General features: G+C 45.5%; 1 protein-coding gene across 1 annotated transcript in view; it reads left to right on the top strand.

The window, feature by feature from the left end:
* Nucleotides 1–19446: 19446 nt before the first annotated feature.
* The window catches only part of COMTD1 (catechol-O-methyltransferase domain containing 1), a 307178-nt gene continuing 304304 nt past the window's right edge, over nt 19447–22320 (top strand). The window contains exon 1 of the mRNA XM_069610981.1: nt 19447–19733. Coding sequence (XP_069467082.1) covers nt 19652–19733 — 82 coding nt within the window. The 5' untranslated portion in view covers nt 19447–19651. The remainder of the gene's footprint in view (nt 19734–22320) is intronic.

The following is a 22320-nucleotide window of genomic DNA, read 5'->3' as shown; positions in this document are numbered from 1 at the left end:
AGTACCCCATGTAGGAACGTGCCCTGTTATGGGCCAGACATGCTCTGCATGTGGTGGTGACAACCACTACAAGGCTGTGTGCTTGATATTCCGCAGCAAGATGAGAGGGGCAGGAAGAAGTGGGAAGCCCACAAAAGAACTGGAGCAAAACCCGCCCACGCAACACCACTGGGTAGCGCACCAACCCCACGAACAAGGGCGTCACAGGCACTACGACGAACAACCGGAAAGAAGACAAGAAAAAAAGGGCTGGAGGGAGAGCAAAACCACCCCATCCAAGACAAGGAGAAGACCCAGAAGATATGTACGGTGCCTCATAGAACAGTCGCAATCGGACAGCGTGTCAAGTGCATCATCGGAAGAGAGAGCCCGCAGACCGAAGAAACACCAAGAAACACCACGAAAAAAGGGATATCTATACGCCCTTCGAAACAACAGGGCAAAAGAACACAGCCCAATATTAAGAATACAAATCAATAAAACTGCTGCCGAGTTCTAGACACGGGGGCAACCTTGAACGTAATCAGTGAGGAAGTCTACGAAAGCTTACCAAACGTCCCTCACCTACAGTCAGCACGAGCCCTCATCTATCCATACGGCTCAAAAACACCCCTGGCATGCAAGGGATTCTTCATGGCATCATGCCGATACAAGGAACACAAAAATAAATCCCCATGCATGTGCTAGAGGCTGCCACCGAGAGCGGGTGCATACTAAGCTATCAGGCAGCCATAGAGATGGGACTCATTCACATACTATACCGCCTCATGGTACATAAATACTTAGACCCGACGGCAAGCATTGACCAAGTTTTCCCATCACTATTCAAAGGCCTTGGAAAACTGAAGGACAGACAGATCGAACTCCACATCAACGCCAGTGTCCCACCAGTAGCACAACACTACAGGGGTATCCCCATCAACATTCAAAAGCAAGTTGAGAATGAACTGACCAAATTGCTCGAAGCAGACATCATTGAGCCAGCAGAAGGCCCCACACCATGGGTCTTCCCCATAGTACCGGTACCCAAAAGAGACTCCCCCAACATCCAGATATGTGTAGACATGAGGAGACCAAACGAGGACATCCTGAGAGATATACATCAAGCTCCTCGAATAACAGACATGGTGCATCTATTAAATGGAGTGACAGTATTCTCCAAGTTGGGCCTAAACAAAGGCTACCACCAGTTGGAACTCTACAAGAGCTCCCGCTACATAACAACTTTTGCCACCCACCTAGGTTTGTTCCGTTACAAACGGCTCAGCTTTGGGGTATCCTCCATGGCGGAAATCTTCCAAGCAGAAATCCACAATGTCATCAAACACGTGCCCAACTGCTTGAATTATAGCGACGACATCTTGGTCTTCGGCCAAACTCAAGAGCAACATGATGACACGCTAATGAGAGTCTGCATGGCCCTAGAAGAAGCCCGGCTCACCCTAAACAAAGAGAAGTGTGAGTTTCGCAAAAAGACACTCCGATTCTTTGAACACATATTTTCAGAAAAGGGCATGACGCCAGATCCAGAGAAAGTTAAAGCACTCCGAGAAGCTGAGCCACCCACCACCACCTCAGACCTCATATCCTTCCTAGGACTTGCAAGCTATTGCACAAGATACATATGAGACTTCGCGTCCATCAGCGAACCTCTCAGAGCCCTCACCAAGCTTAACACTGAGTTTGTCTGGTCACCCAAATGCCAAGAGGCATTCCAAATCATTAAGGACCGCATCTCCGACGCCCGAAACATGGCATACTTTGACCCAAAGAAAATCACAGAGCTCATCATTGACGCCAGTCCCGTCGGCCTAGGTGCCATTCTCACGCAACTGGACGACAGAGAAGAGAGTGGGAAGCACATAGTATCCTACGCCAGTCAAAGCCTCTCCAAAACTGAGCAAGCCTACTCTCAGGCAGAGAAGGAAGGACAAGCGGTCGTCTGGGCCTGCGAGCCCTTTCACCTCTTCCTATATGGAAAGCATTTCGTAGTAGTAACAGACCACCAGGCACTCATATTCATTTATGGCAACCCCCAGGCAAAAATGCCACCAAGAATAGCCAGGTGGGCACTTCGACTACAGGACTACCAGTTCACCATCACACACAGGCCAGGGAAAGAACAAAACCCTGCGGATTTTCTCTCCCGTCATCCAAGAGAAAAGTGCGGACCAGAACCGTCCATAGCTGATCAGTATATAAGATACGTCATCCACAGCAGCACACCACAGGGGCTTGACATGGAGCAGATAACGCGTGAGTCTAATACAGACCAAGGAATACAAATCATACTAAGATGCCTAGAAACAGGGCGATGGAAGCACGCAAAGCAGATCCGCGAAACAATGAATGATGACACGAAACAAGACGTCACATGCCTTCTGGCCGTAAGAGAAGAACTCGCAAAGTCGGAAGAAGGACTACTACTAAAGGGGACCAAGCTCCCAATCCCGCGAAGTTTGCGACAGAAAGTGCTAGAACTAGCACACGAAGGACACAGGGGCATTGTATCCCCTAAAAGGATGCTAAGACAAAGACTATGGTTCCCCCAACTAGACACATCAGTGGAAGAACTACTGCAGAACTGTTCCACGTGTGCAATTGTGAAGCCGCACACATCCCCTGAACCCCTGAGCATGACAGCGCTGCCCGAAGGAACATGGGAGGAAATAGCCATCAACCATTTTGAGCCCATGGAAGGGGGTGAGTACATACTGGTAGCTGTGGACGAATATTCAAGATACCCCGACCTGCAGATAGTCCTGTCCAACTCAGCACATCACACCATCCCAGCCCTAGATCGGATGTTTGCAACCTAAGGAATACCTAAGGTAGTCAAGTCCGACAACGGACCTCCATTCACTGGACAAGATTTCCAAAGATTCGCCGAATATATGGGTTTTCGCCACAGAAAGGTGACACCCCTGTGGCCACAGGCAAACGGAACAGTAGAACGATTCATGAGTAACATCAAACGCACGACACAAATTGCGCGCCACACAGGAGAACCTGACAAAGAACTACTATATCAACTAATGCGAGAGTACAGAAACACCCCACACAGCACCACTGGGAAGTCACCATCCGAGGTGATGTTCGGGCGAACGATCAGAACGTGGCTACCACATGTGGCAGCTGATGAAGATCAATATGAGAACGACACTGAAATGAGAAAGAAAGATACGCTCATGAAAGAGAACATGAAGAGAGCTGCCGATGCCACTCGCAAGGCCAAGGGAAGTGACCTGGCACAAGGGGACCTGGTAGTGGTCCGACAACCTCAACAGCGCAAAAACGCAGCTCCATTCAGTGAAGAACCACTTATCATTGTCAAGAAAAAGGGATCACTCATCACCGCGGAAGGAGACCGCAGGTTCATAACAAGAAATTCATCTCACTTCAGATGGATGCATGGTACCCCATCCTCAGGTGACACAAACATGAATGACACCTTCTCTTAATGGGACGCTCCCTATGAAGGAGACAGAGAAGACTCCAAAGGCGATACAGCACCAGAAACATGGACAGATCCATCGGCAAGAGTGGATTGTCGACCACAGAGAACAAGAAAGAAACCCCATTGCCTCATTGAAGAAATTAACTGAGCGCACGACTAAATGTTTAGTAACGGGAGCGTGTGGTGTCGCCATTGTTTATTTGTTCAGAGGATGAGTCCTCTGTTTGTTTCCATTAATTAGTGAGCTGCGACCCACGTGTGCGAAGGGGCGGGGCTACCGCCAAAGAGGCAGTTGGAAGCTGATATGCATTAAGTGAAGAGGTGTTGCACCCCAGCTCCTGTGTCGGTGTGTCCTTGTGTGCATGAGGGTGACTGACTGGCAGCGTGAGGCGGTCCACTCACGAGATACTACAGAGGGGGAGCCAACATGTCCCATATTAGCAAATATTGCATGCATTTCATTCCAACCTGCAAATGAACTTGCACAGTGGTTGCCAACATTTCCAAAAAGCATATACTTAGCCCTTGGCCAGTCTATTCGCCATGCTATCTCCCTTGAAACCTGTCACACTCGCAATACCTGTAGCCGTGTGTAAGCGGAAAATGCTCACTGTAAAAAGGAAAATTCCACCAGCACTGCCTCTACCACTTCTACTGAGGGCTGCCAAAAACAAACCAAGCAGCCCTGTTAGAGCTTTGAGCGAGGCCTATAACCTTATTAGTGAAATCCATCAGTTTCTTGGTTCATTCAATCCCCCCACAAGCCTGGACCCCTGGGGTGGCAAAAACACTCCACCAGTCACCAAGGTCAACATTAAAACGACAACGTCCTATGTCCACCCAACAAAGGCACTGATGCTGTGTGTAGCCCGGGCCACCGGGCAGCTGCTGACGACAGGACCAAGCACACCATTAACCAATTATCCCCCAGTGGGCCCTACTGCCGTATGCTCCCGACTATCGCTGGACTTGATTTGCGTATTGCCACATGGAGTTCTAATGACATTACAAGTGACACAAACCCGAGGCCACTAATGTGACCCCCGTAACCCTCAGCCTTGATGCTTAGTCATTCTCAGTCAGATGGCGACCGTTCCACAGATACCCCTGAGACTGTCGCACTAAATGCGGGAGAGAAAGCAACTATACCAAAGATGGTATGCCCTGTTTCTCCAAAGATGGTCAGTGGCGAAAATAATCCTTTGCCCATTAAGCATATTTCCCAGCAACAGGGCAATCTCGATGAGGTGCCGTTGGGTGGAGAAAATAGGGGAAACGTGACTGAGTGGATGCAGGCCACACTAACAGGGGCATCCAGTGTGTCTCGGAAGGGCAGCAGCCCACTCCATCCACCGTTCTGCATCAAGGAAGTTGCTAAGTGTACCCCAGATCAAATGCGACCAAGGAGTGTAAAAGCAATATTGTTCTATCAGAACTGTTGACTATAAAGAGTCTAGTCCTATCCTTGCTTGAAACCATTGGGAAGGGCTGGACAAGAGGGAATTGCCAAGAGGGGGGAAATAGGGCCTTAAATACCCAGTGACAGGTGTACCCAACCTTCCCTCAACCATATTTAACAATACCAGAGCCACACAGAGTGGGAGGGGACATGCTAGCAGAATCAGAGCAAGTGCTAAATTTGTATGTGCCCCGGGTGGCAAAGGAACGTCACTGACAATAATATCAAGTGGCCACAGGTCCATCCTGAAACCACAACACCCTGCCCCTCTTCCACTTCTGCAAATGTCTAGCTGGAAGGCAGACAGTGCGGCCAGGGCAGAAGCCAGAGCCACTGAGGTAGTAAGTAGCCTTGGCCAAACCCCATCCTCTTACATTGCCAAAACTAGTAAAGCAGCACTGGCTCGTATAGGGGGGTCAATATTGGCCCCAAACAATTACGAACCTAGGGAAGCCCTTGTAAATAAATGTACACACTGGAATCAGGCATTAGGGGGCTGCCTATTTGTTATCCAGGAGCAAATTGCAAGCTGTATCAGAATTACCCAACACAGGGGAAATCATTTTGACTCTGTTAGAATTGACTTAGGGATTTAAGTGTGGCCAGAGCCGTTTTAAGTTTTTGCATAAGATGCCACCCCCCAAAGCGAACAGCGTTCTAGAACTTAGCATCTACCCCCCTGGTTACGACTGTCATCCCCCAATCAAAATCGGTTACAACGGCCTGTGCTTTCGGGAGCTAACACTGTCCCCTTAGGAAATAGGATTCTGGGTGCTACCTATTGGCCCAATTTCACACAGCAAATGGTGAACAGATGCCCCAGTCCTCCTTTTCCACCCAAGTCATGAAGACTACATCGCAAACTGAGCCCCTCCTGGAATAGTATTGGGCCCTATGGTTACTGTATTAATTTCATTTAATCTAATCTCAATAAGAATGAAATTAAATGTCCAATGTTTGTGTGGACACTTAGCTGTTGTGAAATACTTGTACGGCTCCACGCCAAAATAAAGTTGTTCACTGACTGAATCTGGCTCAGTCTGGTGTTGCTACTGCTTTTCAAGCATTCTCTCGCTGTAAGCACTTTCGAAAATGTATCCACTTGTCATTATAATTGCTGTTCGATTAATACTCAGTCCCTGGTTGCGCATGCAGCATTATGGTTTCCTTTCTGATATAGTTTGTGTAACAGAGACCTGGTTTAGGGACTCTTCTGGGACCGTGATGGTCAGGCCTTCCCAAATAATTACGATATTCTTCATCTGGACCACATCTCTGTCCATCCCAGTGGCGGCGTAGCGGCTATTTTTAAATCTCATTATAGAATGTGATTAATATCTTTGCCCCACGACATTAAAATGGAGGCTCTCTTAGTACGTTTTAAAATGTTAGCCTCCTTTTCTAAAACCCAAAAAGTGATGGGTGGAAGGTTTTGAATAAATCTGAACCACTGGCACTGCACTGGGCAACCTTCCACACCACTGTTTTTTTAGCCCATATGCGCCATTGCAAAAGGGGTGCAGCCATATGCAACCCCTTCTTTTGCATGCGAAGAATGATGGTCTGGAGGGTTGCCCAGAGCAATGCCAGAGGTTAAGATTCATTCTAAGCCTTCCAGCCGTAACCTCTTTTGTTTTGCTATAGTCACCCCAAGTGGGACGGGTATGCCCAGATGTGGGCCCTCTGCCAGCTAGGCCTTGAGGCCAAAGTTACTCCTCACTGATAAGTCCCAACAAGGCCAAAACATGTTTGGGGGTACTTGTGGTCTCGTGTAGAAGGGATGTGACCAAACAGTTCGGGATGGACTGCCTATCTTGGGGTGGGACCAAACCTGATTTGCATAAAGTCTTTCCCCTTTTGTAATGGCTTGGCAGGCAAAGAACGATGGTCTGGAAGGTTGCCCAAAGCAATGCCAGAGGTTAAGATTAATTCTAAACCTTCCAGCCATCGCCTCTTTTGTTTTGCTATAGTCACCCCAAGTGTGACGGGATTGTCCAGACATGAGTCACGTGCTTGCTGGGCCTAGAGACCCAAGCTACTCTTCTGTAATGAGGCCCAACAAGGATGAAACATGTTTGGGGATGCGTTCGGTCTCCTGCAGAAGGTATGTGACCAAGCAGTTTGGGCTGGCCTGCCCCTTTTTGGGTGGGACCAAGCTTGATTTGCATATGATCTTTCCCCTCTTGTAATGGCTTGTCAGGCGAAGAACGATGGTCTGGAGGGTTGCCCAGAACAATGCCAGAGGTTAAGATTAATTCTAAACCTTCCAGCCATCGCCTCTTTTGTTTTGCTATAGTCACCCCAAGTGGGACAGGTATGCCCAGATGTGGGTCCTGTGCCTGCTGTGCCTAGAGACCCAAGCTACTCTTCACTGATGAAACCCAACAAGGATGAAACATATTTGGGGATGGTTTTGGTCTCCTGCAGAAGGGATGTGGCCAAGCAGTTTGAGCTGGACTGCCCCTTTTTGGGTGGGACCAAGTCTGATTTGCATATGGTCTTTCCCTTTCGTAATGGCTTGGCAGACAAAGAACAATGGTCTGGAGGGTTGCCCAGAAAAATGCCAGAGGTGAAGATGAATTCTAAACCTTCTAGCCATCACCTTTTGTTTTGTTATAGTCACACAGAGTGGGACGGGTGTGCCCAGACGTGGGTCCCATACCTGCTGGACCTAGAGACCCAAGCTACTCCTCACTGATGAGGCCCAACAAGGTCAAAACATGTTTGGGGATGATTGTGGTCTCGTGCAGAAGGGAAGTGACCAAGCAGTTCTGGCTGGAGTGCCTCTTTTGGGGTGGGACCAACCCTGATTTGCGAATGGTATTTCCCCTTTTGTAATGGCTTGGCAGGCAAAGAGCGATGATCTGGAGAGTTGCCCAGAGCAATACTAGAGGTTAAGATTAATACTAAAGCTTCCAGCCATCACCTCTTTTGTTTTACTATAGTCCTCTTCTCTATACATATGTTAATTGTATATCGTCCTCCTGGCATTGATTCTTGATTTTTGGAACTTGAAGCAACCTTGCAAACTAAATTCTCTTACCTGCTTATCGTGGGTGATTTTAATATTAATGCACCAATTTCTCCCGCAGCTACTCAATTCCTTGGGGCTATGACCGATCTGGTTCTTAAACAGCATGTTGTAGAGCCTACTCATTCTCTGGGGAATACTCTGGATCTAATTTTTCAGTAGACTTGCTTATTTCGATCTTCCCTGTTCTTCAAATTCCATGGTCCGATCATTTGGTGGTGACATTTTTTATACAGTCTCGGACTGCACAGGTCATTCCTCAGACACAGAATATTCTCAAAAGGAATTTCTTTTTCAGTGAATACAGATAATATTGTCTCCTTTGTTAGAGACAAATCTATAAGTGCCAGGCAGTTGACTTGTCATTTCTATCTCAGGCGCTCAGCTCAGCAGCTGACTTTTTTACCCTTTTAAAATCAGTTAGATCTTGCGGTCAGCCTTCAGAGCTATTGTTTACAGATGAATTTAGGACCATGTGTCTCAAGCGGAGGCAAGCATAACGTAAGTGGCACTCCTCCTATAGGCAAACTGACAAGCTGCTGCTGGGCCAAATCACTAAGCAATACCATCAAGCCATTCGTAAAGCCAAATGTGTTTTCTATACCAAAAAGGTTGCGACCGCCATGAATCAACCTAAACAGTTATTCTCTTTGGTGCGGTCATTATCATCTAATACTACTTCCTGTGCAGGAGTGGTTCCTTCCCAAGTGCTTTGTAACTCCCTGTCTGACTTCTTTGTTACCAAAATCGAGGATATTCGTAATAACATTCGATCATCTTGCCTGCGTGAGGGTAACCTCGCCCTGGCTATACAGGAGGACATTTCTCCTCATTCCAAGTCTTTCTTTCCTGTGTTCACGCCTGAGACAATATTAAATGCTGGTAGGGGTCTTAAATCTGCATCTCCCCTTGACCCCATTCTTTTAAGGGTGCTCAAGGATATCATGCCAGATATTGCCACTTGTGTGAAACAGGCAGTGAATTTCTCGTGTTCGCCTGGTACTATTCCGACAGAATTGAAGCAGCCTCTTGTCATTCTGCTTCTTAAAAAGCCTGCACTTGACCTCACTGTTTTGGCTAACTTTCGTCCAAACTAATTTCTTGCTTTTTTCTGAAACTTTTAGAGTCTTTGCTCTCTCCTCTTCTTAGTTCTTTTATGGAAACTTCTAATTTTCTTGACCCCTTTCAGTCGGGTTTTCGCCCTGTTGAGGGCACAGAAAGAGCCCTGGTATCAGTGATGGATGACCTCACCCAGCTGGCTGACCATACGGGAGTGGGAGCACTGATTTTATTAGATCTGTTTGCTGATTTGGACACGGTCGACCACTCCCTCCTGTTGAGCAACCTGACGCTGGCAAGACCTTATGGTCTGGTATTATCTTGGTTTGCTTCCTTCCTGACTGACAGGGGCCAATCTATTCCTCTTCCTCCCTTTGTTCTCATTCTTGCTGTCTCTCTCTCTCTTGTGAGGTCCCACAGGGCTCTGCCTTGTCTCCCGTGATATTTTTTTTAAATAGTTTTTTTAATTACTTTTTCCTTCAGACATTGGTACAAAAAAGAATAGAATACAATCGCAGTTCTGTTAGGTAATATCGGCTCAGCAGTGCATAACTTAATAAAAAAGCAACATAATCAAAAATGCTATTTTTCAATCAGATTAATATTGACAAGATCGCTTATAACCAACTGATTAATTTGCAACTCCCCAAGCTGAAGGTAAAGAATGTTCTATTTTCGTCCCTCTCTCCTCCCCACCACCCGCTCCTGACATCGGACGACAGCAAAGTAAATAAGATTAACAGTATAAGTTCACCTCTGATCACTGTTCATCCTACTACACCTTTGTTTCCTCATGACTCATCTATAATTTTTAAAAAACACTCTGCTTATTTAGTGTGTTTTTGCTTGACCAACGATTGATTAACAGAATGGAGTAAACAACGTTTTGCGTTGTTTCGGGCCACCTTGTTTTAGGTATGACATGTTTGTGCTTGCGTACCCTTGTGCGCAGTGTAGTATTCAAGAAAGGGAAGCCAAACTGTGTCTATGTGGGAGTGTGTTTCTAGTAATGCTGCTGTAATGCTCTCCATCTGATATATTTTGTAATTTTTGTTTAACCATTCTTTCACTGAGGGGAGCTTTGTTTGCTTCCATTGTATTGTCAGGCAGACTCTGGCCACTAATATGAGGTTTCTATATGTGATAGCACCGTGTACGTCCCTTCTGCATCTGTTTCCACTCCGAAAAATATTAATAAGGGGGTTAAGCTTCTGTGTATCCCATCTATTGCCTGCATCCAGCCCTGGACCTCTTTTTAGTATATCTGGGCTTTCTGACAACTCCACGACTGGTGCCAATAGTCGCTAACCTCTGGACACACCCTCCAACATTGCGGCGTGATCCCTGGGTAGATCTTTGCTAACTTTTTCCGGGTTGAATGTCATCTGATTAACAATCTCCCATTGTGCATCTTGTATTGCATAGATATTGAGGTGGACCAACCGCTCTTAATATAACGGTCCATGTGTCTTCACAATCTTGCAGGCCCAGTTCCCTTTCCAATTTACTTTTGTCAGAGCAATGAAGCACTTGAAATGGAGCGAGTTGCCTCGTCATGTAGAAGACGAAGTCTTCCAAATAATGTACCTGTCTGATTGTTAGAATCTACAACCAGAATGGTCTATTAATGGAAAGACAGGAGACCGATGACCCAGGCGCCGTAGAATTGGAGACACGATAGGCAGGAGGACACTCCACCAGCTGAAAACAAGGCAAGTATTAGAAATGCGTAGACAAGTAAGCCAATACAATATACCATACACAGTGTACCACTAACCTGCAAACTCAGGTATGGCAGTGTTTGATACGGCTGGTAGGATGCAGGCACCTGATGTCTAAGCAAAGAAAGCAAAGTAATGAATAACTGACTATGGCAAAAACTAATATCAGTTAATACTTGGAGATCCCTAATACCAGGTTAGCAGTCTTACCGTATTGGATCCTGTCCGACGGTAACATGGAGTTCAGGAGCTGCAGAAGTTTGTGGCAAGATCCCTCGTTGATTTGCAGGAGAAGAACAAAACAAACCCACGAAGTACACCCGAAAGTCTCTATCTAGTCCGTGTACTCATGAGTTTCAGAAAACAAAGGCACTTCCCAAGTCCAGTACAAAGTTCTGTGTGGAGCAAAGATGAAACAGAATCCAATGCGGTTCAGGAGCGGTCCAAAGTCTGGCAAAGTGCAGGCAACAAAATTCTTAGCGTAATCCAAGGAAATTCCAAATTCGATCCGTGATCAGGCAGGGTGCGGGCAGTGCAGGCAGAATCAGAATCCAAGGCAAAACAGTAGCGGTCCGTGGTCAGGCAGGAAACAGGCAGCGAGTTCAAATTCGAAGTTCAAAGTGCAAAACAAGATCGGTCTGTGGTATTAACAAGGAGGACAATGATGGGGTAAGGAGGGTCAGGAAAACGGGAATCAAGGAAGTCGGGAACACAGGATAGCAAAATCCGTAACGCCACTGAAGAAAGTTCAGAAGCGCCGGCAGAATCACTGGGAGGAGCTTATGAAGGATGTATCATGCGACTACGTTTGCACGATACCGTCAGAGCAGGGCGAGAGATCCTGCAATGCACAGGACGCCTGCGTTACCAGGCTACCTTCCAGGCACCAGGCTGCATTCTGGGTAGGCAGAGTGTTCTTTTGCTACGGCCCGCATCTATATTGCGATTATGCATGTTTTGCTTGCGGATGTGTCGATACTTGACTGGTGATAGTGTACTTCCTTTCCCTAATGCCGTATTGGGATGGCAGAGAGATCTGACACTTTGCATACTTGGCTTTGGTAAATGTCCTCTATTGATCAGAGAAGAGTACAGTCTAGCTATCAAGCCCTTGGAACCCTGGTGCTTGTTTAGAACACCTTCTAGGAGGGCGAGGAGCCTCTGGAGGGTTACACCCCACCTCAGGTCTAATAACACGCTTCTTAGTTGTAGGTAACAAAATGGTGAGATTATAAGGCCCTGGTCAGCTGCTTCTAATTCCTGTTTTTTCACTAAAACACTGTCCTTCCACATCTGCCCTGTTCACACCAATTCTTTCTCATATTGGGGTTGGTAGCAGTTTGGGTCAGTGAATAGGTCTCTTATGGGGGTGCCCATGTGCAGCTTAGTGGGGATGGCCACATTGTCACTTCCTGCATATTTCGTGATAGTCGTCAAAGTGACCATAGCACTGCCAGCATTGGATGCTGACGGATTCTCTGTGGCATGGAACTCATGGGGACCCATAGCCATTCACTGAGGGTTACTGGGGAAAATAACCCATTTTCCAGATCGACCCTTTGTTTTTCTGTATTGACCCACAAGTGATTTATGATGATTCGAAATTGGGATGCTCTATAATATTCATAAAAATCGGGCTAGCCCATTCCCTCCTTATCTCTGGGCCTCAGTCTTTAGTGATCTCTATACCTAGGTATTTGAATCTCTCTATCTGCAGTTGAAACCCCCAATCCATCAACAGGTGTTTCGCGATGCTTGAGGACTGTTTTAAGGTAAGTGCTACTGTTTTATTCCAGTTGGCGCAAAATCCTGATAATATCCCATACTCTGCTAGGGAGGTGAAAAGAGCTGGGATGGATTCTGATGGTTGGGTTAAATATACCAAAATATCATCAGCGAACAATGAGAGCTTGTACTCGCATCCCGACTTGAAGAGTCTCTTTATCTGGGCATTTGCTTGGATGGATTGCGCCAGTGATTCCAAAACCAGGGCAAACAAGAGGCGACAGGGGGCAACCCTGTCGCATGCCCCGAGTCAGAGAAAAGGACTCTGACGCGATACCATTTACTACCACTTTAGCTGTTGCTTTGCAGTATAGCGCCCGGACCCCTACTATCCATTGGTGGCTCAGTCCTCCCCACCGCATTACTGTTCTAAAAAAAGCCCATTTAACTCTTTCGAATGCTTTTTCTGCATCAATAGATAGCAGAGTGGGGCAATCATCTAAGTCAGAAATGGAAGCAATAAGATCCAGTGTATTGCGGACATTGTGCACACATTCCGTGACTCTTATGTATCCCAACTGGTCTGTATGCACCAGATGTGGTAGGATCTGAGAAAGACGGGGTGCCAAAACACTGGCGTATATCTTGGCATCAACATTTATCAACGATATGGGATGGTACGAAGCGCAATCAGTGCTGTCCTTACCTTCCTTTGGTATTACTATGATTCTTAACTCCGCGAATGAAGCTGGGGTCTGGCCAGATTTCAAAATGTCATTGACATTTTTCACTAAAAATGGGGCTAGGCCATTGCTATAAGCTTTGTGGAAAGCTGGTTTGTACCTATCTTGCCCTGGTGCTGATCCCGCTTTGAGGTTGGAAATGGCACTTTGTATTTCTTCAATCGTTATTGGGATGCCTAGCAGTGTACGGTTCTCTTCAATTATCTGGGGTGCAGGAATATTTTCTAAATATAAAGCGACTTCCTCTTTGGTGCCTGGTTCTTCTGTGGCATATAGGGTGGTGGAATTGGGGAAAGCGCCTGGTTATCTCACCTGGGTCTGTTATTACCTTTCCCTCCCATCTCTCACCTTGTGTACTGCTCTATCTGGCCTTTGGGCCCTTAGTAATGTGGCTAGCATTGTATGAGCTTTGTCCCCTCTCTCATTGAACTTTTATTTTAGGTACCTGAGCTGAGTTAGTGCTTTTGTGTGCCATATACGGTCACTCCCAAAATGGATATACACAGAACCCAAAGAACGGACCCCTCGACAGACCATAAGATATGTGGGGAAATAGCCACAAAAGGAGGTCACCATAGACTGATTACATGCTCAGACAGAGACGAAAGCCCTACATGACTGATCCACTGCCTCCCAGCTGTTCCATATCCACACCCCCAGCAGACACATTTAGATAGGAGTTTGTAAGAGGAGACCAAAACACCTGTTCCAACACCCAAGGAGGAGAATAGACACCCAACCCACGTTAATCAACCCATCAGCACTAGAACACCTACAGAGCGCACCAGAACTGAACGGCGAGCGCAACGCACCTACTAAAACCCAACCCACAACACTCATTCCATCAGAATTAGAACACTTACAGAACGTGTTACAACAGCACAGGGAGCGCTTAACAAAAACCTAAAACCCTGCCAGGCGTAACCCCTTTGCCCATCCTGATGCGATAGGGAGGATTGGCGAGCGCCACACTCGGACAGAGTTCTGAATGTTAGCATGTTAAACTTCATACAACCCACTAACAAAAAACTTAGCATTTCGGCAGACTTATCTCACTCAAAAATCTCAAACAACCATCTATTGCACAACAACCCGAATGCACTTCACAACACCACAACACACAAGCCGAACCAACAGCACACAAGGACTGATATCGATACGATACTCGCACCAAAGCTCAGCACCTGGTGTATACCGAGTTGAAGCTGCCAACAGAACACCACTCCTCTCACTATTCTACTCCCGCTTCACCCACTAACCCATCCCACCTTCTTGTTTGCAGATCCGCCAGAGCGCCTGGGGACCAACTCTGTTGGTGACGGTGCGCGGTACAAATACCTTTAACATTTAACATTTAACATATATCACTCAGTTCTTTTCAGAGTGTTCTAACCCCTGCTAAGGCCTGTTCAGTAGGGGCTACTTGAGTGTAGTTGTGTTGTTCCTTCTCCCTGATCTCCCTTTTGAGTGCCAGCTCTCTTAACAGTCATGTTCTGTTTTTATAAGCTCCCTCTGATATCAGTATTCCACAAAATGTAGCTTTGGCTGTTTCCCATATTATTTGTATTTGTATTTATTTGTATTTATTTATTTATATTGCGCAGCCTGCCCACGGGCATCAGGGCGCATGTTTGGAAAGGTAGTTACAGGAAAGTGTTATGTTTAACTGCTGTTCCGCTATATCGTTGTTGATGAAGTAGCTCTTAATTTCTTCTTCCAGTGTATTTCTAAAGACCAGATCTTGATAAAGCGTATCGTTACAGACCCATCTGTGATCTATCTGTGGAGCAAGGGGTCCTAAGTCAAGTTCCAACAGGCACAGATCGTGGTCTGACCACCCTATTATTTCAAATTCTGCTTTTTGTATGCTGTACATGCACGCAGCGTCCAAAAGAATGTAGTTGATGCGTGAGTAAGTTAAGTGGGGGCTGGGGGGGAATAAAAAAAGAATGCTTTTTTTGCGGGTTTATCTGTCTCCATGTATTGACTAAGTAGTTCGCTTTCAGAGTGCCTGGAAAGCTTTCTCGAGTCGGACAGGTGGGGGGGGGGATGCTCCCTGCCTCATGGAGTCCCAGTTCATAACGGGATCAGATATTATGTTAAACCCCCAGCCCCCACCCCGCATAGCAACAGGCCCATTTTCTAGCCATCTAAAAAGCTGAAAGGATCTTTGCTAAAGGCTTGTTGTTTCTGGTTGGGGGCCTAGACTGAGCAAAGAGTGACCTTACGTGATCTCACCTGTCCGTTTAGCGCAATGTATCCCCCTTCTTCATCTCTATGGATCTGTGTAACCTGGAGGTATAAGGATTTTCTATACAAAATGTCCACCCCCCTCTCTTATGTTGACCTGACGTCCATAGGATACCTCCCAGTTCCTTCCCTCCCACTTTAAATTCTTTCCCTGTTATAAATTGTGTTTCCTGGACAAACAGCAAATCAAGTGTGGAGAGTTTAAATTCTCTTATCAACGTGTAGCTCTTCCACAGGATATTTAAACCTTTAACATTAAGGGACCCAAACGTTATCCCATCAGCTGATACCACAACCCCATGAGCTGATATTTCTCTCGACCTTGGTCTGGTAAATTGTTAACCCAATATTTCTGCAGAGGAACAAAGACTTTTCCAAAAAATGTGTGATTACAGTTATGTTCCTGTTTTAATTTTGGTGCCTTGTGATGAACGTTTCCCCCTGTCCGAAGTGTTCCCCCGTCCCCCTTAATGAGAGGAGCCTCGATTGGTGCCTCTCTTTTGAGGAGATGCCCTTAAGTGGTAAGGGCCAGACTACAGACGCCCCTCACCAAGGTTTTTACATCACTTAACAACTCTTTGCTAAAATGGTGGGAAAAACCGCTCCAATGAACTAAAACTTCATAACCTAAACACATTCAATCTAATTTGAATCTAAGCCGGAGAGTAATTTTTGAAAACCCATCTGTCTGGGCTCTTGCTACATTTCCTCATTTAAACAGATCTATTCTCTTCTTACCAAGTCTGGTGCCTGCCTCTTAGGTGAGCTGGCCTATGCTAATGGCTGAATTCACACCACAATTTACTGGACAGTCCAAACTACTTGAGTTCTCACATGGCGTTAAAATGTTAAAATGTTCTTGAGTTTTGTTCCCGACCCCTATGTGGCAAGGAGGCTACTGCTTCATCTGTGTGGCCTTTAATCTTTCGAGTTCCATGCTGCCCTGCGTCCAGTGTACTTGAACTCAGACTTTCTAAGACTCCTCGAGCTTCTTCCTCTGATATGACAAGGTACCCTTCGCCGCGGTATTCAAAATTTTACAAACAGGGGAACCCCATCTGTAACTGATTTCTTGTTCTTGCAGCCAGGTTGTGAGCGGGTGACAACCTCTTCACTTAAAGAGTGTGGTTGCCGAGAGGTCTTGGAAGGTTTTGATGGTAGATCCTTCGAATTCAATGGGTTCTTTTTCTCTTGGCCTTTGTATGATGTCCATCTTTTGCATAAAATAGTGGCACTTCGCTGGGATCAATCTCGGACCGTTGGCTGGGCCTACCGCCCTATGGATTCTATCGAACTCGAAATCAATCGGCATTGCTGGGTCAAACAAGGAAGCTTTAAGTGCCTTGACTCGCTTCTCCAGAGAGGAAGAGGACTCTTTGGACTTCTTGGTAAGACCCATTTTGGTCACTGTTTCCTATTTTCCAGGTCATCTATCTGCAACACCAAGGCCCTCATTGCGACCTTGGCGGAGGACCATGGTGCTAGTAGCACCATGGTCCATGCCGCTAAGGTCAGGATTCCGCCAAGGTGGATGGTGGAATTACCGCCCCATTCCAAGGTGAGTGGGGCGGTAATTCCCCATTCACCAATGGCCCCTTCCCCATTCCCATTTTTGCCCCATAGGGCATAATGGGAATGGGGAAAGGCGCTAATTACGGCACCGTAAATTACGGTGCCGTAATTAGCACCAAGGTCCCTTTGCGGCATGGGTTTTAACGCCTGCAAAAAGCAGGCGTTAAAATCACCATCCCGCAAAGGGACTTTGGAATCAGGCGTTAAGGGTCGGCGCCGTTTACGGCGCCGTAAACCCCTTAACGCCTGGGTCCTAATGAGGGCCCAAGTCTCTTTCTTTCTGCTCTAAATCCTGCAACCGGTCTTCATTGTTCATGACCATTAGGTCTCCTGATAGCTGGTTATTTTCGAGAGCTTCTGTGCGGTCCTCGACTTTCTCCATTTTAGATTGCAGTTCAGTGACTTTTTTGGTCAAGGATGACTTAATGGATCGGACCTCTCCTAGAAAAAGTCTGATATCCACCTTAATGGCGCTGCCATTTTCTGGGCCTGGGATGTCTGGTTGGTCTTCCACATCTTCTGCCTCCATGATTGGTGGTGTATGGCAGAAGCTCTGAAGTCTAAGCTTGGTGTGTGGATCCAGGCTGCTGTCGGTTGCTAGTGGGGGGTGCAATAAGCAAGCTAATGTCCAAGTCAGCAAGTTGTGTGAACTACATATTTTATTATTATTATTATTATTATTATTATTATTATTATTATTATTATTATTATTATTATTATTATTATTATTATATGAAGCTAATGTCTAATAAAACAGATGTAGTTTAATTTTGGCAACCACAGAAAACAAGGCCCATGTAGGTGTAATTATATACCCAGGGTCACAGGAGTGTCAAGTTGGTAAGCCGGGCTGTGAACCCAAGTTTTCTGTTTGCAGAGTTTGCAAATGTATAGGTTTCACAGTTCTCATAGGACTATAGGTATTAATATCACGAGAGCATAAGAGCCAGGACTGACTGAGCATCTCACACTAGATTAAGGACAATTGAAGATGTCGTTAATCTCTTTCCTGGGTTATACATGTGATAACACCACATCCTCTTAATCATTTTAGACAAGTCAGACATCTTCTTTTACATCATAATATGAACACAAGTTGCATTTCATAAAACCAAATGGTTTTTATTGTTTTACATTGTAACTACTAATATCTTACCGACTACTGATCTCCCTGATACATGGAACAAACAGATACAGAATATAGGGGCATCTAGAATGTGCCAAAATGCAACTGAATCAAGTCGCCACCTGTTAACACCATGCCCTGCCCTTATTAAGCGATATGTTAAAGGGTAGGCAGCCTTTGTTACAAAGATACAAAATGTCAGGAGTGATCAATTTTGGTCTACAATATATGGGGCAGGATCCATTGTCATATCGTCTGCTGCTTTTATGATTTGGAAGGCCATTTTAAAACATTCGGATGCCGAGAGAGCATTGGAGTAGGTTTTACAAAGATGTGCTACTGTGTTAGGGATTTCGGTTTTGATTATGGTTGTGCTGCTATAGATGGAAATATATTTTAATAGGGGTGGGGCTATTGGGCTGGAAAGTGGGTGTATTTTTCTATGGGAATTTTAATAGCGATCTTATTGAATTGTTGATAAAGTGTATTGCTTAAATATTTGTTTACATGATGATGTATTATAAATGGTCTCTTTTAACTGTGCTAAATGTTTACAATTATTGCACAATCAAAAATTATTAATTGTAACTAAGTCTGTTTTTGGAATACCATGTTAGCAAGAGGTATACTGCCTTTTGCAGTGATGGTTCCTATTGTACACTTGCAAGCCTCCACTTGTGCAAATAATGTTGTGCTCAGCAGGTGGGAATTTCATTATGAGATGGAAATAGCCCCCAATCCCACTGCTGAGATGGAAACACGAATTGCTTTGTCTGTTGCAGAATGAAATAAATCACCGAACAGAGAAAATAAAGAATCAAGGATAAGTATTGGCAAGCGCACCTAGCCCATGAACTGACATTATTCCTAGCTCTACTTCCTCCCCCAACTCTTGTTTTTCTAAGCGGGAGGGACAAGAAAATCCTCCCCCACGTCGCCGCAGGATTTTTAGCCCGTTTTTGCTTCAAATTGTATTTTAATAATAAATTCACTATCCTGTACTAATGTGTTATTTTCCTGTGGTGCCGCCTCCTGGTGAGGAAGTGTTTACTAAAATAAAAAAAGTGAGGGTTATTGATTATGGCATTGGCACATTAAAAGCTGGTGTCACAACCACGCGGACAACTGGGTCGTGGTGGTACATACACTAATAGAATAAGGCATACCAAAGGAATACACCATAGCCTAGCGTGCGCGCGGCTGGCCTAGTCAGGTTCATTGATAAAGGTGCGCTTGTGCAGTAGTTGAGAGCGCGCGCAGGTGGTTGGCTCCGGCAGATGGCGCCAGGCGCCTGCATTATGATGTCTGCTTTGTGCAGCGTAGTCTGCTGAGGCCCGGGCGGCGCCAGCACGTGCGGCTGTAAACACACAGGAAGCGGGGCTCTGCTGCGTGACTTGGCTCTTTTTCTTTCGCTTCTGTTGGGAGCAAACTCCACTTGTTGAAGCTGTCGCTGTCAGAAGGGCGGCCTCCCGTCCTCCCGTCCTCCCGAGCGCTGCCTGGGTGCCAACATGCCTTTAATCGAGACGCCCAAAGAGGCCTTAATCGGAACGGCGGCGCTGGGTGTCGCTTTCGCGACGGGTGTCATTATTGGTAAGTTTTCATCGCCCCCCTGTGGCGAACGGTAGGTGGGATCTACAAAATGGGATACACGTGCTTGCTAGCTCGTATGTGGCCATAGACTTCAGTGTTAGTAGTGCGAGCAGGCAGACAAGTTGGCGCCCGTTTAAGTTTTAGTCGGAGCGAAGCAACCCAACCCGGACATTTCCTTACATATTAATGCTCCACGAAGCTTGCAGGGCTGTGGCGGCGTCCTTTACATGCCAGGCGCCCCATGACTTGTGAATTATCATGCACGCTCACCCTCAAACACCAAAACAATACAACATATATACCTCTAACGCAGCAGAAACCGGAAACCACCACACAATGCACACACAACTCCCCACTATACCAAATACATTACAGAAAACCCAACAGATACACAAAGCTCCCCATACTCACTGATGCACAAAACACTGCCCAACTAACCACTACTGAAAAAAACAAAAGCAGCTCATCAATGTTTCAAACTGAAGCCATGAACAGCACACCAGAGCTCTCTTGCGCTTTCCCTCTTTGATCCCACTAACTAACCCGCCCAATCCTTCCTTCCTTTTCAGGTCCCGCAGAGCGCTTGCAACCCATGATAATGGCAGTGGAACACAGTCTAAATCACATTAACATTACATATGCTTGGTAATTAAAAAAAACACTGCTTAGAGGTGTAGCAAAATTACAAATTGTGGGTTTGCCTAGGAACACGTGGGAGAATGCGAACGAGGCTACAATAAGACCACGCTTCTGAAAAACGGGTGCCTGTGAAGAATAATTGGAAAGCTTTTAGTAGGGTTAGTGGTGAGCGTGCCCTGTGCCCTTCCATTCGAGGGTTATGTTGGTTTGGTTCAGACTCTTCTAATGTGGTCTGCATTAAATGCTTTATTTCATTAGGTTTCTGTTTTGGGTGTTTTTCATGGGTTGTGATGTCTGTTTCTCTTCGACTGAGTTTACTGTTTAGTTTGGTGAGTTTAAGAGTTTACTATTTTTAGTAATTTCCTGAATGTTAGGTGTTCTTCTGTTGGTATTTCCTCCGGGAGTGAGTTCCTAAATTGTGCTGACATGCAGGAGAATGCTGATCCAACAAATTTCAGCTTCGAGTATTGTTTTGGTTCGAGATGAATGCCGTTGCTTGATCTGTGTTCGATTTGGTTTGTAAATGGAAATGATTTTTCTGTATGAATTCCGCTTGGCCGTGGATTGCTCTGTGGGTTATGCAGAGTATCTTGAAGAAAATTCATTTTTTTGACTGGTAACCAGTTTAGGGTTCTTAGTGATGGTGTGATGTGTTCTCTCTTGGTGAGTCTGCGGAGTAGTGTTGCTGCTGCGTTTGGAATTCGCTGTAGCTTTATGGTGAGATGGTCCAGCATTCCGACAGATGCTGTTGCTGTAGTCTATTGTTGACATGAGGAGACAGATGATGGCGAGCAGCCCTACAGATAAGTGGTTTATTGACCACTTTTACTCCTTAAAAATAATTGGCAAATACTCCCAAAAAATAAAAATAGGGAGTAAAAATACTCCCAACAAAAAATAGGAAACAGACACGTAGGACCTTATGCCCCTGCTTTCGCCCACACAGCTACATGGATATGTTTGAACGAGTAGTGCATGTAGTACCACAGGAAGAAACTGCTATTTCTGCATGATTGGAAGAAGTAAACTATTATCTTTTGATCTGTATTGCCCGTGTTTTGATCGAGTGGTGTCTCATGTTCCCTGGAGGATGTTGCTCTTGTCCTCATGTCAACAAGTCTTGCTTCACTTTGCTCTGGCATCTCATTTGCCCTGGAGAAAGTTGCTCTTATCCTCTGGTCTGCAAGTCGTGCTGCCTTTTGTTGTTGTGTTTCAGAAGCTCTTGATATTGATTTTTGTTTTGCATCAGATGGAGCTTTTCCAAGTGATGTTCGTTTTCTGTGTGGCATGTTTCAGTCACTTAATGGCTTCAGCACATTTGAGAAAATGTCCAAGAAAGATTGATTGATTGTGCTCTCTTCTCGTGAATGAACTTAAGTAAACTGTAACCTTGCCATTTCCCCTAATTTGAGTGGTGTGATAAAAACATTTTTTTATTCTTTTTTTAAAAATTCCCTTTAAAAATGCTTTAATAAACACTTTCGAACTGTATACAGTAGTAATACATTTTAAAGAAATGACGAACATATGGAACATTTTGCTTCAGAAACTTTTCCAAATGTTACCTTCTTCTAGTACCTACTGTAGTGAATCGGGGTGAGCATCAGTAAATGAGGGTGTCTACGGAGTACATTTTTTGCATCCAAACATAGACTACAATCTTGTCCCAGACAAATGAGAAAGCAATGCAAAATGTGTTAGCAGTGGGTTCAACGGTCTGGATTTGTATAGCCGGACAAACATCCACACATACACATTATTCTTTTGCATATAAATACATTTTAAAGAAATGATGAACATATGGAACATTTTGCTTCAGAAACTTTTCCAAATTTTACCTTCTTCTAGTACCTACTGTAGTGAATCGGGGTGAGCATCAGTAAATGAGGGTGTCTACGGAGTACATTTTTTGCATCCAAACATAGACTACAATCTTGCCCCAGACAAA

The sequence above is a fragment of the Ambystoma mexicanum genome, chromosome 8 (assembly GCF_040938575.1).
Source record: "Ambystoma mexicanum isolate Mex_15411 chromosome 8, UKY_AmexF1_1, whole genome shotgun sequence".
NCBI classification, from domain to species: domain Eukaryota; kingdom Metazoa; phylum Chordata; class Amphibia; order Caudata; family Ambystomatidae; genus Ambystoma; species Ambystoma mexicanum.
Note: the sequence above shows the minus strand (reverse complement) of the source record. Positions and strands in the feature narration are given on the sequence as shown.